This window comes from Onychomys torridus, chromosome 13, assembly GCF_903995425.1.
Source record: "Onychomys torridus chromosome 13, mOncTor1.1, whole genome shotgun sequence".
Taxonomy (NCBI): Eukaryota; Metazoa; Chordata; class Mammalia; order Rodentia; family Cricetidae; genus Onychomys; species Onychomys torridus.
In genome coordinates this window covers 26,552,362-26,570,546 of record NC_050455.1, presented here as the reverse complement: position 1 = coordinate 26,570,546, position 18,185 = coordinate 26,552,362, and the positions used below count along the sequence as shown (strand labels likewise).

Here is an 18,185-nt window from a genome sequence, read left to right as displayed (position 1 = left end):
GCTCAGTATTCATTTCTAGGTTCCAAAGCAAGCTCTAGATGAATATACAATATCTTCTGTGTTTCTGTATGAGGATGAATTATTTATTTCATAAATGTAATATAAAAGGTATACATTACTTGTATCCTGAACCATCCTCTTAGCCCTTCAATTAAAACTGGGCGCAGATAGGATAGTTTATTCCTATCTTTCCAGGTTTAATCTTCCTGTTCCTCTTCCACCTTACTTCCACTCCTATTGGTGTGGACATTAGTCCTCCTAGGTCTTTCCCTCTCTCCCTTTCAGCCTTTCCCCACAGCCCATCCCCTCAGAGTAAAAGGATGGAAAAAGATATTCCAAGCAAATGGGACCAAGAAGCAAGTGGGCATAGCTATTTTAATATCACACAAGATAGATATCAAAATCAATCAGAAGACATAGGTAAGGACACTACATACTAATTACAGGAAAAATCTACCAAGAAGTTATTACAATTCTAAACATTTCTGCACCAAACACAAGGGCCTCAAGTTTATAGAGAAAACACTGCTACAGCTAAAATCACATATTGACTCTCACACAGTTGCAGTTGAGTGACCAGGACGCTACTCTACTCAACAGACAGGTAGGTCATCCAGACAAAAACTAAACTGAGAAATGCTTGAATTAAATAATGTCAGAAATCAAATGAACTTAGCAGACATCTACAGAAAATTCTACATCATCGTGAAAGAATATACTTTCTTATCAGCAGCTCTTAGAACTTTCTCCAAAATTGATCAAACACTAAGACAAAAGGCAACAGATAGAAGAAATTTGAAATAACACTGTATATTCTATTTGAACTCCACAGATTACAGCTGGTTATCAATAACAACAGAGAGTTTATATAAACTCAGAGAAATCAAGAAGAAAATTAAGAAAACATTTTAGAATTAAAAATAAAAACAGATCATAACCAAACCCACAGGAGACAATGAAGGTAGTCCTAACAGGCAAGTTCATAGCAATTAGTATCCACATAAAAAAATTGAAGAAATTGAATACTTAGGAACTTTAAAACATACCTGAAAGCTCTAGAACAACAAGAAGAAATAAATACCAAAAGGAGTAGATGGCAAGAAAAAATCAAATCCAGGGCTGAAATCAATGAAACAGAAATAAAAAAGTAACAAAACTAAACCAATATAAAAATGACACAAAAATTTGGTTCTTTGAGAAATTTAACAAGAATGACAAATCCTCGGCCAAATTAAAAGACAGAGAGAGAAGATTCAACTAATTAGAGATAAAGGAGTCATTACAAAAGACACAGGAAATTTAGAGACTCGTAAGGATATATTTTAGAAATATATACTCTAATAAGCTGGAAAACTTAGAAGAAATGGATGGATTTCTTGACATATACAACTTACCAAAGTTAAACCAGGATCAAACAAGCAATTTAAACAGACCTATAACCCCTGGTGAAATAGAAGACGTTATTAAAGTATTACAAGAAAAAAAAAAAAGCCCAGGGCCAGAATTCAAGATAGAATTCTACCAGACCTTCAAAGAAGAATTAATGCCAATATTCCTCAAATTATTCCACAAATAAAAACTGAAGGAATATTTCCCAATTCTTTTTACAAAGCCATTATTATTCTGATACCAAAATCACACAAAAACCCAACAACAGAAATAAAATTATAAGCCTGGCAGTGGTGGTACATGCCTTTAATCCTAGCACTCAGGAAGCAGAGGCAGGTGGATCTCTGTGTGTTCAAGGTCAGTCTGGTCTACAGAGAGAGTTCCAAGACAGTCAGGGCTACACAGAGAAAATTTGTTTCAAAAAATAAACAAAACAAAACAATCCCCCCCAAAAAACTGAAAACAAAATGAACCCCACAAAATTATAGACCCATATCTCTATGAACAGAGATGCAAATAGTCTCATTAAAATACTTGCAAACTGAATCCATGAACACAAAAATGATTATTCACCATGATCAAGTTGCCTTATCCCAGAGATGAAGGAATAGTTTAACATATGTACATCAACAAACATAATCCACCAATAAACAGACTGAAAGAAAAATATCATACGAGCATCTCAGTAGATACAGAAAAGGTCTTTGTCAAAATTCAACATCCCTTCATTATAAAAGTCCTGGAAAGACTAGGGATTTAGGAGACATACCTTTACATAATAAAGGCAGTTTACAGTAAGCCTATAGCCAACATCAACTTAAGTGGAGAGAAACTCAAAGAATTTCTAGTAAAATCAGGAATAAGGCAATGATGTCCACTATCTCTGTACCTATTCAATATAGTACTCAAAGTCTTAGCTAGAGCAATAAGACAACTGAAGAAGATAAGGGAAATACAAAAAGGAAAGGAAGAAATCAAAGTATCTTTATTTGCAGATGACCCCTAAAACTCCACCAGGAAACTCCTACAGCTGATAAATACTTCCAGAAAAGTAGCAGGATACAAAATGAATGCACAAAAATCACTAGCACTCCTATGAACAAAAAACAAACAGATTGAGAAATAAACCAGGAAACAATACCTTTAACAAAAGCCTCAAAAATATCTTGGGATAATTCTAACTAAGCAAAAAGTTTAACCCATTAAAGAATATATCAGAAGACAGAAAGTTCTCCCATATTCATGAATTGGTAGGATAAATATAGTGAATATGATCATTCCATCAAAGGCAATATAGAGATTCAATGCAATCCCCATCCAAATTCCAACACAATTTTTCACAGAAATTGAATAAATAATCTTCAACTTCATATGGAAACATTTAAAAAGGACAAGTAAAACAATCCTGAATAATAAAAACACTACTGGAGGTATCATCATCTCCAACCTCAAATTATACTTCAAAACTATAGTAATAAAAACAATGTGGCATTGGCATAAAAACAGACACATTGATCAATGTAATAAAATTAAATACTCAGACATAAGTCCACACAATATGAACACCTAATTTTTTTTATAAAGAAACCAAAAACACACACTAGGAGAAAAAGACAGCATCTACAATAAATGTTACTGGTCAAACTAGATATCAGCATGCAGAAGAATGCAAATAGGTCCATATCTATCACCCTGAACAAAATTTAATTCCAAATAGTTCAAGGACCTCAAGATAAGGCCATACTGACTTTGACAGTAGAGAAAGTGGAGGATAGGTCTGAATTCATTGGCATGGGAAAAGACTTTCAGAACAGGATGTTGGCAGTGTAGGCACTAAAACCAATAATTAATAATCAAAGGCCCTCATGAAGCTGAAAGCTTCTGTGTGGTAAAGGAAACCATCATTTGGGCAAAACAGCAGCCTACAGAATGGGAAAAGTTCTTTATCAATTATACATTTGATAGAGGATTATATATCTAAAATATATAAAGAACTAAAAAAAAACAAAACAAATAACCCAATTATTTTTGTTTTTATTGTTGTTGTTGTTATTACTATTATTATTATTATTATTATTATTATTATTATTATTATTATGTGTTTTAATTTCATACATCAGCCATGGGTTCCCCTGTCCTCCCCCCTCCTGCCCCCACCCCCACCTTCCCCCTAGCCCCTCCCCTCCATTCCCATGTCCTCCAGGACCAAGACACCCCTGGGGACTCATTTAAACCTGGTGGATTCAGTAAGGCAGGTCCAGTCCCCTCCTTCCAGGCTGAGCAAAGTGTCCCTGTGTAAGCCCAAGGTTCCAAACAGCCAGCTCATGCACTAAGGACAAGTCCTGGTCCCACAGACTGGGTACCTCCCAAACAGATCAAGCTATTCAATTGTCTCACTTATCCAGAGGGCCTGATCCAGCTGGGGGCTCCACAACCTTTGGTTCATAATTCATGTGCTTCCATTCATTTGGCTATTTGTCCCCTGTGCTTTTTGCAATCTTGGATTCAACAATTCACACTCTTGCAGTCCCTCCTCTTTCTCGACAATTGGACACCTGGAGCTCCACCTGGGGCCTGGCTGAGGATCTCTGCATCCACTTCCATCAGTTATTGGATGAGAGTTCCAAGACGACTGTTAGGGTTTTAAGTCATCTGATCACCAGACTAGGTCAGATCAGGCTTTCTCTCGACCATTACCAGCAGTCTACAGAGGATATATCATTGTGGATTTCTGGGGACCTCTCCAGCACTATTCCTGTTCTCATGTGGTCTTCATTTATCATGGTCTGTTATTCCTTGTTCTCCCTTTCTGTTCTTGATCCAGCTGGGATCTCCTGCTCCCCTAAGCTTTCTTTCCCTCAAATCTTGCCCTTTATTACTCCCACTGTCGTCCAGGTTGTTCATGTAGATCTCATCCATTTCTCTGTCCTTGGGTGATCCCTGGGTCTTTCCTAGGGTCCTGTTTTCTAGGTAGCCTCCTTGGAGTTGTGTAGCAGTCTAGTCATCTTTGTTTTACATCTAGTATCCTCCTATGAGTGAGTACATACCATGTTTGTCCTTCTGGGCCTGGGTTACTTCACTCAGGATGATTTTTTCTAGATCCATCCATTTGCCTGAAAACCTCATGATGTCATTGTTTTTCTCTGCTGAGTAGTACTCCATTGTGTATATGTACCATATATTTTTTTTAATCCATTCTTCAGTTGAAGGGCATCTAGGTTGTTTCCAGGTTCTGGCTATTACAAACAATGCTGATATGAACATAGCTGAGCAAATGCCCTTGTGGTATGATTGAGCATTCCTTGGGTATAGGCCCAAGAGTGCTACAGCTGGGTCTTGGGGGAGATGGATTCCCAATTTTCTAAGGAAGCGCCATATTGATTTCCAAAGTGACTGTACAAGATTGCATTCCCACCAGCAGTGGAGGAGAGTTCCCCTTGCTGCACATCCTCTCCAGCATAAGCTGTCTTCTGTGTTTTTGATCTTAGTCACTCTGACAGGTGTAAGGTAGTATCTCAGAGTCATTTTGATTTGCATTTCCCAGATAATTAGGGATGTTGAGCAATTAAAAATGGGATCCATAACTAAGTAGAGGTTATCAAAGTGTGAAACACAAACACAGAAAGGCTCAACATCCTTAGCCATCAGGGAAATTCAAATTAAAATTACTTTGAGATTATTGTCTTACTCGGGTCAGAATGGCCAGGCCAATAAAACAAATGACAGCATATGCTGGTAAGGGTGTGGGGTAAGGAGAACACTTACTCATTGGTGGTGGGAGTATAGACTTGTACAGTCACTATGGAAATTGGTGTAGCAATTCCTCAGGAAGCTGGGAATAGGTGTATCCCAAGATCCAGCCATGCCACTCTTTGGCATATATAAATCCAAAGAACTCTAAATAAATCCTACTAAGAGATACTTGCTCATGTATACTCATTGCTGATCTATGCATAAATAGTCAGAAATTGGAAACAGTCTAAATGTCCATTTCACTAAGTGGATAGTGAAAATATGCTACATTTGTACAATGGAATATTATTCAGCTATTAAGAAAGATGAAATTATGAAATTCACAGGTAAATGAATGGAGGTAACTCAGACACAAAAGGACAGATGTTACATGTTTTCTCTTATATGAAGATGTTAGCTTTTAAGCTTTCAATATGTGTCCTGCAATCCATATAATCACAGAGGTTAGGTACCTGATAAGGGAGTAGGGGCAAGAAGAGGCTGTCCCAAGGTGGAATAAATACAATTATAGTGCTATGGAAAGACATAGGAGGGGGATGGGAGAGAAGGGTAAAAGGGAATTGTGGGAGGGGCAATTAGCACTAAGAGTGATTTGAAAAACTATATGGAAACCTACTACTGTAGAAGCTTACATATATATAGAAATGTTAAAAGAACCTATATGGAGTCACCAAATAATAGTAGAGAGAATTCCCCAACTAGATATCTTATGCCACCAAGTAAAACCTCCAGTTCCAAGAATGGGTTATACAGATCCTGTTGAGTCATTGGCCAAAGGAGTCCTATAGAAACTTATAAACATCACAGGCTGTTGCCAGGGTTATTGGTTATTCTTGGCAACTTGATGGTAGGGCTCTATTGCTGAAGACATTACTTATCTGTATCATCCAACATGTAAAAGTCAAGCTGGTGCCTAACATAAAGCTTCACCCCTACTGACTAGCATCATGGTACTGGAAGATAGTTTGCATGCTACTGGAGGAGAAAAGTAATCATCACTATCACTAACCTATAATCCCTGCAATGTACAACAGCAACCTGCTTGAAGATTCACTGGTGCAATAGTGGCACAAACGTTATGGGAGTAACCAGCTACTTTTTTTTAAATTGGATTTAAGGCCCATTCCATGACATGGGATCCATACCTGACACCACTAATGTGGCCAACAACCTGAGACTAGATAAGTCATGAGCAAATGGGAAAACCTACCATACTATTCTCCAAAACAAATACAGGAATAAAATGACTCCTAGAGATGTATTGCTACACCCATAGATCAGGGCCTCACTCAAACCACATCAAAGGAGCTTCTTCTCACAGTAGATAGGAATTAATGCAGAGACCTACCACTGGACAATGTGTAGAGAGGGAGAGACTCTGGAGCACTCAGCTCTTTATCCAACTTCTCCCTTCAAGGCTCAGATGTCTGTGGAAGAGGTGGAAGATAGGAATAGCTAGAGGTGATGGGTAACTCTAAGGAAACAGTCTTGCAGACACAACAGGACTACTGTACATATAAACCCAAAGACTATGGAAGCATGCACAAGACCTGCATAAATTGAGGGCCTAGCACTGAGGGAGGGAAGTGAATGCAGGGTCCTTCCCCAAACCATTTTCAATTGATACCCACTGGCCACAGGAAAACTCAGCTTTCTCCAGTGGATATGCACTGAGTATATCCAGGGCAGGTCCTATGCCCAGAAGTAGTAAGTTAGTCAACATAAAATAAAACCAATGATATTTTGGACTTTTTATTTCATTTTGCTTTGTTTGACATTTTTGCTTTTGTTTCTTGAGGTTATATTTTGTTTGTTTTTTGAAAGAGAGGAAAAAAGTTTAAGTAAGAAAGTGGGGAATATATGAGAAGAATTGAGGGAGGGGATTTTTTGTTGTTTTGTTTTGTGTAGTCCTGTCTGTCCTGAAACTCAATCTGTAGACCAGGTTGGCCTCAAACTCACAGAGATCCACCTGCCTCTGCCTCCTGAGTGCTGGTATTAAAGGCATACACCACCACACTTGGCTGGGGAATTTTTTTCAATAAAAAAAGAGAGATGCATGGCAAAACAAACAAAAACACTTAGGAAACAAAACAAATGATCCCTTCATCACTTAGTTTGTCATATTTTTTGTTTGTTGGTGAGTTTTAATTACTCTTATCAACAAATTCAAATAACCCATAGTATTGCAGTCAGGAGCTTGGACTGTGGTTCTTGTTTATTTGATGTTCTTACAAATGTTAATATTTCTGACATGCATTTGAACAACATAATAAAAACTGTGGTAGTTTGAATGCACTTGGCTGCCATAAACTCATAGAGAGTGGTTCTATTAGGAGGTGTGGCTTTGTTGGAGAAGGTGTGGCCTTGTTGGAGGATGCTGGTGGATCCAGACCTTGAGGCTGGAGGGCACACCTTTAATTTGGGCCACAACTTCTGTTGGAAGTGTGTCACTGTGGCGGTGGGCTTTGAGATGTTTTTATCAAGCTTAACTCAGTGTGACAGCCAGTGGACTTCATGTTGTCTCTGAGTAAAGTGTAGGACTCTCAGCTCCAGCACCACGTCTGCCTGCATGCTGCCATGCTCCTGGCCATGATGGACTAAACCTCTGAACTGTAAGAAAGCTCCTTCAATTAAATGTTTTCTTTATAAGAGTTGCCCTGTCATGGTGTCTTCTCACAGCAATAGTAAAACCTAACTAAAGGCAAAAGCCTTTTAGCAATTAGTCAGTTCTCAATGCAACCCATATAAGTGAATATTATTATTTCCCTCTAACTGCAAATTTTAAGGCAATGTCAACAAAAAAAAAAATCAATAGATCACTAACATATCAGACATATTATCAATACTTTCCCTCTCACATATTTCTGGGTATTGCTTTTCTTGTCTGTCCACTCAAGTTATAATGCCATGTTTCTTTTTGAATTGTTCCTTTTTAATTTTTGAGATTATAATATAGTTACATCATTTACCCCTTCTCTTTTCTCCCTCCTATGCCACTCCTTGCTCTCCTTCAAATTCGTGGCCCAATTTTCATTATATATAATATATAATTACCTATCAGAAGTTCTCTGTTTTATAATAGGTAACATTATACTATCTTAAGTACATAAATATGTAATACAACAATAATCTGCTTAGTCTGTAAAATGTTACTTGTATGTATGTTTTCAAGTAATGACCCTTTGGTACTGGATAACCTATTGGTATGCTGTTCCCTGGGGAAGACTCTATCACTTTCAGAATTCCTTAGCTGCCTGTCATTCTTTGTGTAGGATTGAGACCCCAGGAGATTACCACCTTTCATGCTAGCATGTCTATTCATATCATTTTTGTTCAGATCTTATTTATGCAACCATATTGGTGAGACTTTATGGATATAGTTTCCCAGGAGCAAGCTCCCTGATCCTCTGGCTTTTACCATCTTTCTGCCTCCTCTTTCACAATCTTTCATAAAGATCCCTGAGCTTTAGGTACAGGAGTTGTGTTGTAGATGTATCCATTAGGACTGGGCCACAAAACTCTGCAAGATTCCACAGGAGAAAAATCATCTAAGAATTTTACCCAGCTTTGATGCCTCTGAATCACAACAATAACCAGTATGGCATGAAAACCATAAGAATGCAATAGTGGTACACACACCTTGGCAGCAACCAACAGCTCTCTAATTGGACTTCAGACCTACTCACCAAGAGGGAAATCACACCTGGTATCAGAAACCTAGCCAACAACCAGGGCTGTTAAGTCATGGACCTTGTAGGAGAACTTACAACTGCCACTTTACTAAGTCAGCATGATCCCTAACTACATTCTAAATATTTATCCTTGTGCCCACAGGTAAGTGTAGCTCTTTCCCTTCATCAAGGAATCTTCTCTTTGCAACAGAAGAAATCCATTACAGAAAACCATAACTAATCAAAATATCAACTTCCTTTTTTACCTGAGGGTCCCTATTTTACAAAAAAAAAATGCTATTATACTATCTAAATGATGTTTTTGAAAAATCTGAATATATTTCATATTTCATGCAATCTTCCTAAGTTACATTTTAAAGTGTGACCAGTATTATCAAAATCAAAATAGTTACAAGGAAACATCTAATCAACCTATGATAAAATCTACTTACAAGTGCATATCAACAAATAAGTAAAAACATTTTGGATGCCAAAAACATTCTATTACTCTATAAAGAGGTCACATTGCAAGTATCCCATACCCTATTTATTCTGGAACAATAACATATAATATAGCAGTGAGATGCCTAGTCCAGTAACTTTGATATAAAATATTTAAGACTAGTTGTATGCTGTTTTCCAATCCATTTTTGTTACAGTGATGTATGCTTTCTAAAAAATTGCCAACACTTAAATTGTAAATGGAAAGTTGAAATTTACCCCCCAGGGGTACCTTCTCTTATACCAACTTAAGAAATTATACTACCCAACAGAAAAGAAAACAGGGACATGAGGTACATTATTTGTTGCACAGTAGGTCAATTTTGTTTGTGTCTGTTACATAGTTTCAATAAGAGATGCAGATGAAATCCATGTTTGACTGGATTTCTTAAGCTGACAATATTTGGTGGTATAACTGTCAATATACTATAAACAAATTAAAATGAGAAAACAACTGAGAACTCAACAAAATGTAAATGGATGATTTCAAATATTCTTGCCACTTTATCTTTCACATAAGATCATAAATGTGAAAGAGGGGCATTTTTTCTCTGCTATTGCTTTTTAGTTTTTTAATAGTGGGAGGCGATGCATGCCTGTGGATCTACAGGTGAATGCACTCATGCTCCATGTGTGAAAGCTAGAGGAGGACATGTGAGGTTTTCCACCACTCAGCCCTTTTACTGAATTAAGACAGGGTTTCTCACTGAACTGGAGCTCACAGTTGTGTTAGCCCTGTAGTACCCAGGGTCACCCTGTCTCTGCTAGCCAACACAGGTACAGTCACACCCAGTTTGCAGGCTCGCCCAGTGTTTTACATGAATAGCTGAGATTCAAACTCAGTTTCTTATACTTTCATAGCAAGCAATCTTACCCACTGTGACATCTACCCAGCCTTTTTAAAAATAAAGATCTCATTTCCCTTTTTAAATTCCATTGGCCTTTATTAGGACTTACATTCCCATTTCCTAGTCAAACCCATTTCTCAAACTATCCCTATCTCTAATATTCTCACCTCTCTTTTTTTACAGAAGGCAATTATTGGGGAGTGGTGGCATTACACATTTAATTCCAGCACCTGGGAGGCAGAGCCAGGCTGATTTCTATGAGTTAGAGGCTAGCCTGATCGACATGGTAAGTTCCAGACCAGGGTTATGTGGTAAAACTTAGTGTCAAAACAAAGCAAAAACCAAAAATTAAGTAAATGAATGGTAATTATGTATCAGGTGCTTTGATGCTTGAATTGTTAACATTGGAACACACCAATTGCCTCCTTTAACACTAACAGGATTTTGTAGATAGCATTTTCTGCATATTTCAAAATGATGTGTATTCTATTGATCCCTTTGCCATCTAAAGAACTGGAGTCGTGCTCATCCCAGAACATAGCACTGAAGTACTATATTTCATGGTAGTTTTAGGGCCAGAAAATTCCTCTACTCAACTATTTTATTGTGAATGTCATGAAGATGAATATAGTCATTGAACCATTATATTTGGAAATGGTTATCAAACTATTAACCATATATACATATTGTATATTGTAAAATATGTTGAAGTGTTAACGTTCCAATCCATTGTTTGCACACTTATTAATTAATTCCATAGGTATAGTTTATATATTGAATTTTATCATAGCATGTGAAAATAGTAAGTATATAACATTATAATAAATCTAAATCTCTTGTATTTGCAGTCCCATCATTATTTGGGAGAGAATAATTCACAAGCCATTTTCCTCTTATTTTTTAGAAGAGTAAAACAAGGAATGCTTTGTTTTCCTTCCCTGATTTCTGCATCCATAATTTTTTTATTCATGGTTAGTTTGAGAGGTCAGAAAACAATAGTATGTAATAGCAATTGTGTAAAATGCACTGTCCTAACTCCGATCAATTTTTTTGAATTCCCAAAGCCACTGAAGTATTTGAATTACTTAACTTGCATTAGGTGCATCACTCTCAAATATTGTGGCTTCTACAATAAGAAAACTGAATTCAAGTGGAATGAGTTTTGAAAAATAAGTACACCTCTGAAGACACAGATGTGTCTGACAAAAGATTAGTCATTTTTGTTTCTGGGAAAAATATGCTTAATAAAAAACAAAACAAAAGTTGTCAAGACATTCACCCAACCAGTGTTACCATCTTTAGATAGTACAATAGGTATTCTGAGATGAGCTTGTAATTTTTGTGTAGTTACAAAGTGCTGTGGAGCTATTAACTATGTTTAGGCGTGCCTTTCTCAAAGAGTGCTTGCCACAACGATATCCAGAAAAGTATAGGGTGTAGAATAAGTCACATTTTATTAAATGACATTCAAGACCAAAGGCAGATGTCATCTCTACCACAAATGTCTCTTTGATTCCTTCCTTCCATCTAGATATTCACTCATGTTTTGTCTTCATCTTTGATAAGTATCCACTGCAATTTATTTTGCATCTCTAGTGATATCATCTTTTTGTAATGTATTGTAGTGATCTGAGTGTCTCTTTCTCCGAGTTTTGTCCACGATCTGCATATGCACATGTTTTTTCACTTCAGGCATCTGAGCACCTTTCTCTCACATCTGTTGCCCAAGAAACACTCCAGCACTTCATTGTCTTTAATTTTAGACCTCTATTCTATATTACTTTTATCGATTTTTATGCTTTACCTTGTTTCTCATAAATAAACTATAAGAGCTGGTGAAATGGCTCAGCAGATAAAGGTTCTTGGCAACTGGAGTTCAGTACCCAGAACCCATGTGATAGGAAGAGAAAGCCAGTTCCCTCTGATATCCACAGGTACACCACATTTCACACAGGCGCGCGCGCATGCATGCACACACACACACACACACACACACACACACACACACACACACAAATCAATCAATCTTTAAAAATTAATTTATAAAAAATTAACTAAGTCCCTTGAGGTCTAGAACAATATTCTAATGCATATTCCCAGAATTCTTGACATCTTGAGAAATATTCAAATGATTGAATATCAACCAAAAAAGCCTCCTCTGTGAAACAATCTAGAACATAGCTAGAAAGCTATCTCCCTGTCAGAGGAGGCAAACACCATAGAATGTGCTTACCATAGCATTGAGATTTGTGGGATCTTTCCTATTCCGAATCTGAGCACAGGATATTGGCAAGTTCAGTCCTGCACCAGTGGCCAGATTTCTCAGCTCAGCAGCATTGTATTTCCCATGCAAGAGCAAGCTGTTACTACCAGAACCAAGTCCCAGAGACGTTTGATAAAGATATGTCTGAGAAAGCCTCTCGATTGTAGTGACATCTATTGTGGCTGACGTCACCCAAGGACTAGAAGCCATTGTCCTCTCATGTCTTGTATTTTCTGGAGAATGACAGCAGTTCTGAGAGCAACAATCTGGGCTCTGGCTCAACTTGATACATACAAAGAAAAGCAAACACCCCAGAAATAAAAAGGAAATGCAGACCAGGGCTATTACCAAATACAAGTTCCGGACAGAAAGCTGTGCTCTTGGTTCCCAGATATCTTCAAAGTCTGGAAAGACCTGAGGAACAGAGTTGCTCAGTAGCACACCCAGAGTGACAGAGGAAGAAAGTGGTGGCTCTCCGTGGTCCTGAACCACTACCACCACCCTCTGTTTGACTGCATCGGTGGGAAAAACTAAACGTGCAATCCGAAGCTCTCCCATACTGACTGAAATTCTGAAAAGACTAGAGTCAGAAGCCTGAGAGATGTGGTAGGAGAGCCAGGCATTGGAACCACTGTCTGCATCCTCTGCTACCACTTTTGTGACCAGGTGTCCAGCTCGGGCTGAACGGGGGACCCTTTCCACTGGGATAGAGCCATTTCTAGGCAAGGGAAACAAGATGGCTGGGGCATTGTCATTCCTGTCTACCACAAACAAGTTCACGGTCACCGTTGCACTTCTGGGAGGAATGCCGCCATCTCGGCCTTCCACTTGGAAGTGAAACCCCCTGAGCTGTTCAAAGTCAAAGGAAGTTCTGGCAGTGATAACACCACTAGTTGGTTCCACTGCCACCAAGCTTGAGGAAAGTGGCATCCCTTCAGAAATGATATCCAACAGCTCATAAAAGACAAGGCCGTTCTCCCCCAGGTCTGGGTCCTGAGCAAACATACGGCCTAATGAAACTCCAGGGCTATTGTTTTCATCCACAAAAAGTTCCTGTTGTGATTGAGGAAAGCTTGGTGTGTTGTCGTTCACATCAGCAACTGACACAGTGAGTGTCCTTCGGGTGCTCAGCGGGGGCGAGCCACCATCTGAAGCAGTGATTAGGACCTGGTATTCACTTGCTTGCTCCCGATCTAGGGGCCCATCAGTCAGCAATCTGTAGTAGCTGTCAAAGGAAGCCTTCAACCGAAAGGGGCCTTTGCTGGACAGGCTACAGGTGACCTCCCCATTGGAACCGAGGTCCTCATCCTTTACACTAAGGAGAGCAATTACTGTGCCAGGAGCTGCATCCTCGGGTACCGGGCTGGAGAAAGTCATGAAGTCCATCTGAGGAGCATGATCATTCACATCAGTCACCTCTACAAGCAGTTTAGTAGTGCTAGCTAGACTAAAAGTACCTTTGTCCCTTGCTTCAACATATGCTTCCAACAATGTTTCTGGTGGACCTAGCGAAGCAGCTACCTGAACCTCCCCACTTTGAGGATGTATGTGAAAGAGGTGCCTCATCTCTGCTGGTGTGCTATTGCTTAAGGAGTACCAGACGTCCCCATTGGATCCTTCATCCGGATCCGAGGCTTGAACATGGAATAACACAGTCCCGTTGGGTGCAGTCTCTGGAACCCTGGTACTGTATATGGAGTGCTCAAATACAGGCACATTGTCGTTGGTATCCACCACAGTGATGGTGACTTGAGCATCTCCGGAGCGTGCAGGCAGGCCACCATCCTGAGCAGTGAGCACCAGCAGGTGGGTGTCCCGCTGCTCTCGATCCAGCACTTTCTCCAGTACCAGCTCCGGGTATTTGCTGCCGTCGGCCCGAGACCCCATGTCCAGGCGAAAGTGCTGGCTAGAGCTTAAGCTGTAACTTATCAGCCCGTTGCTTCCCTCATCAGCATCTTGGGCATTCGGGAGAGTGAACCGAGCTCCTGGTGTCAGAAACTCCGGGATGTGCAGGTGCATGTCTCCAGCAGGAAAGAGGGGTGAGTTGTCATTGGTGTCCAGGAGGTGAACACGTATCTTATGCAGCTCCAGAGGGTCATCGAACATTAGCTCGTATGTCAAGATGCAAGCAGCTTTGGCCCCGCACAGCCGCTCACGGTCCGCTGGCTCTCGAACCACCAAGCTACCGCTGCCCAGGTCCACCTCGAAGTAAGGCTCGCTGTAGCTGGAAAGGAAACGAAAGTTCCGCAAGGACAGAGAAACTGCTGACAGCTTCAAGTCCGAGGCGATATTGCCTACCGCGACTCCGGGTTCCGTCTCCTCCCACACTGAGTACTCCAGCTGTCCCGCCATAGCACCACAAGAGACCCACCAACACAGAACTGCCATGCCCCAACCCACCATCCTCCCTTTCGGCGTCCAAACTCCAGCAGCGGCGACCTGGGACCATGCTCCGAACTCCCAAAGAGAAGGAGCCTCGAAAAGCTTGAGCTGCTCCGCCCGCTAGTTCTTCAAGCTTGAAGTGCCCTGGCCACCGGCGGTGCGCTGGGGCTGGGCTGCAGGGTGCTCCGGGTGAGGAGGGGCGCAGCGCCGCCTAGGGGTGCAGTGGTAAACTGCCCGGGTGGGGACGCTCGGTCCGTGCTCGCTAGGGGCTAGGGTCGGGCGGCGCCTGACTCGGAAGGCTTGCTTGAAGTTGGACACCTAAGATGTAGAACTGACACGCCTCCTGCCAGTGACGTTTTCTAGGCCTATTCCCTGTGGCTGTTGAGCTCCCCGCCAGCCACAGCTAGTTCGCTACAGGGCGACAGGGCGGGGTCTCTGGTGACTGGTGTCCATTTCAAACTTCCTCTGGACTCAGGCTTTTGGAGGCAGCGGAGCCAATGGGAGCAAGATTCTGTGCTCCGATTTTTTTCAGCGAACCCGCCGATTCTTTTCCCTGAAGAGTAACTACCAGCCCTTCTTTTCAAGCCTGCCTAGACTCTCTGGAATATGGAATAGGATGTCATCGACCAGTCAAAACCGAGAATCCAAAACGCAGGCTTGTCAACCGTCCCCAAAGAGGGTGGAGAAAAAGAAAGCACTTACTAGCGTTCTTCAGCACAGTGTGCCCAGGACCCTAAATGCACTCCCTGTGGACATTTGAAAGCAGCAGAGGGAAGCAGCTTTTCCGCAGCGAGAACAGCGATGGGTTTTACAAGAAGCATCTCTATTTAGGCTTCAAAAGGCAGGTCCGCGTTCTACTTAGCACCCTGCAGTCACTCTTTTCCCCTGAGGGGCGAGCTGAAAAGAATGATTTAACTAAATGATATACATTAAATTGCTCGTTTAAAATCTTTCATTTAATACAGTTGTTCAAAAATTTGAAAGGCAGAAGCTGAACGGAGTCCAAAAAAGAAAACAAACAAACAACAACAACAAAAAAAAACCAGAAGTTCACACACTATTGTATTTTTCTGGCCAGAGAGTTGCCTGGAAGTGGTGATTTTTGAATGCGGATGACTGTGTAAGTTAATCACACATTTCTCTTGACGTTTTAGTACTGTGAAATTTTGTTTTCAGTTTACCTGTTTAAATGGACAGCTTTGGCATCCTCTTCTGAAGACCCAAAGTGGAATTATCAGCTCCAGTGTTCCACTGACTACCAATTATTCCCCCTGAGCATCCCAGGTAGATTCCCTGTCTCACCAGGGAACCAGAAATAATAGGAAGCAACACAGGGCAATGAAAACTAGCTTGCCTTTACCAATCAAGGAAAACTTTACCAAATCTGAGACAAAAAGCAAGAAGCACGTCGGCTTACAAGGAAGCACCAGTGTGGACATCATTCACAGACCTTAGTAGGATGTGAAACAGCCCCTAAGACTGAATTCGTTCCTCACCAAATTTCCAAAGCAAAGTGAATTGTTTCTCTGCCAGGGAGGAGAATTTGCACTTTCTCCTCTTGGTTTAGCCGGGCCTAGCTAGGCTGTCTGCTGTGGGATGAGTGACTGTTCTCTCCATTTTTCCATTTATTCGCAGCAGAATAAATACAGCTGGAAAGCTGTACTCATCTTTGGGAAGCCCTCTTTAGTTTTAGACCTGAAGTCAAGCCTGCAATTATATCAGGTGTAGGAATTCTGAGCTGTGTCCGGAAAGACCGTGTGTGGGATGTAGAGGAAGATGTGAGGAAAAGGAAAAACTCATAAAGAGAATCAGCATGGAAAAATCTGCATAATGAACATCACATTTTTAGTTTTTCTTTTTCCTACCTCCCCATTTAGACTATTATTGACATCCACTTTCAAAGGATCTCATTTATGTCATGAATAAGTACATAGCACTTACGTGATCTCCACCCCCACCACATGGCTCCCAAACTCTCACCATAGCATTGTATTCTTGTCCAAATAAACTAGAATTTATGGGGAAGCAATGATTGAAAGAAAGGATAGCCCAATAATGAAAGCCAAATATATATGCTCTTTTAAATTTTTAGATTTCTTATTTCATATGAATGGGTGTTTTGTCTGTGTGTAGGTCTACACATCACATGCATGTCTAGTGCCTGCAGAGGCCAGGGGAGGGCAACATATCCCCGGAGACTTGAGTTACAGATAATTTCCAGCTGTTGTGTGAATGCTGGGAGTGGAATCCAGATCCTCTGGAAGAGCAGCCAGTGCCCTTAACCACTGAGGCACTCTTATATTTGCCTTTGTGATAGCATAATTAAACAAATGACAAATGTCAAACTGAATTGACAAATTTTCTCTTTAGCAAAAACCTTTATGACGTTCTCCACAGTTTCTCTTGATCCAACTATTTTCAAGGTTTTTTTTTTAAAAACTGGAAATATAACTTAACATGGAAAATAAACAAAAACATAATCTTGATTTCTGCTTGGGCTCTGCTGCCCAGATTATTAATACAAACCCATCCACCTTAACTTGGCCTTCAGCCATAATCCAGAAGACTGCTAGCCACTTTACACAAGCTCTTATTAGATGTTTTCAAACCAAACAAGAAACCAGTAAACCTGTTATCCACCTAAGAGCTTGTCAGGAAAACTTACTATACTTCAAGCAAAATTTCTCAATACCTTGGATTGTTCCCTGGAAGCATTTTAGACATTATGAAATTAACAGAACATCACCATCACATTGAGCACATTTTGACACTATAAAACAGCTTAACCAAGTACCAAAATTGAGTCTAGTAAAATTCTGACAGTAGAGATCTGTATCATGTGGCTTTGTTTCTCAGATATTTAACTACGTCTCAGACACATAAAGTAAAGGCTAAACACCCTCAATTAATAACGCCATCTCCTGTCCTTTCTTTTATTAAATATATTACCAGTAACAAATCACTGAGGGATTTCTTAAGGAATGGAAACCAGATCTCCAAGTAACTGGTTTTTCTATATGATATATCTTTTAAAATGTCTTGAACCATTCCTTCTGAATCTACACTCTAACTCTACTCTGTATGTATTTATTTGTATAATTATACACCAATTATCAGAATATTATCTATGGAAGTTATTTTCTATTTCACCTTTAAAATGTGGCTCTCAGAAGTAGTCAATAAGCTGAAAAGGTAAAGCACTAACCTTTTTTCTTCTGAATACTATATTATTATCTTATATTTCAAATTGCAGTTTGACAGTTAAGGTAAACTCTCCTCACTGCCTAGCTGTTGGCCTGAAAGCAACCCAGATATACATTCTTGAAAGTCAAATTCTGAGGTTTATATTTCTCAAAATCTAAATTTTCTTTCTTTCTA

At 40.0% G+C, this 18,185-nt stretch overlaps 1 protein-coding gene across 9 annotated transcripts in view; it reads right to left on the bottom strand.

Annotated features, from left to right (window-relative positions):
• The window catches only part of LOC118594617 (protocadherin alpha-C2), a 229,877-nt gene that overhangs the window by 78,334 nt on the left and 133,358 nt on the right, over positions 1-18,185 (bottom strand). Inside the window, exon 1 of one of the 9 annotated variants that reach the window (XM_036204605.1) lies at positions 12,396-15,057. The exons of the other annotated variants lie outside the window; for them this stretch is intronic. Coding sequence (XP_036060498.1) covers positions 12,396-14,828 — 2,433 coding nt within the window. The 5' untranslated portion in view covers positions 14,829-15,057. Of the gene's footprint in view, positions 1-12,395; positions 15,058-18,185 lie in introns of those variants that run through there. 9 annotated transcript variants of the gene reach the window in all.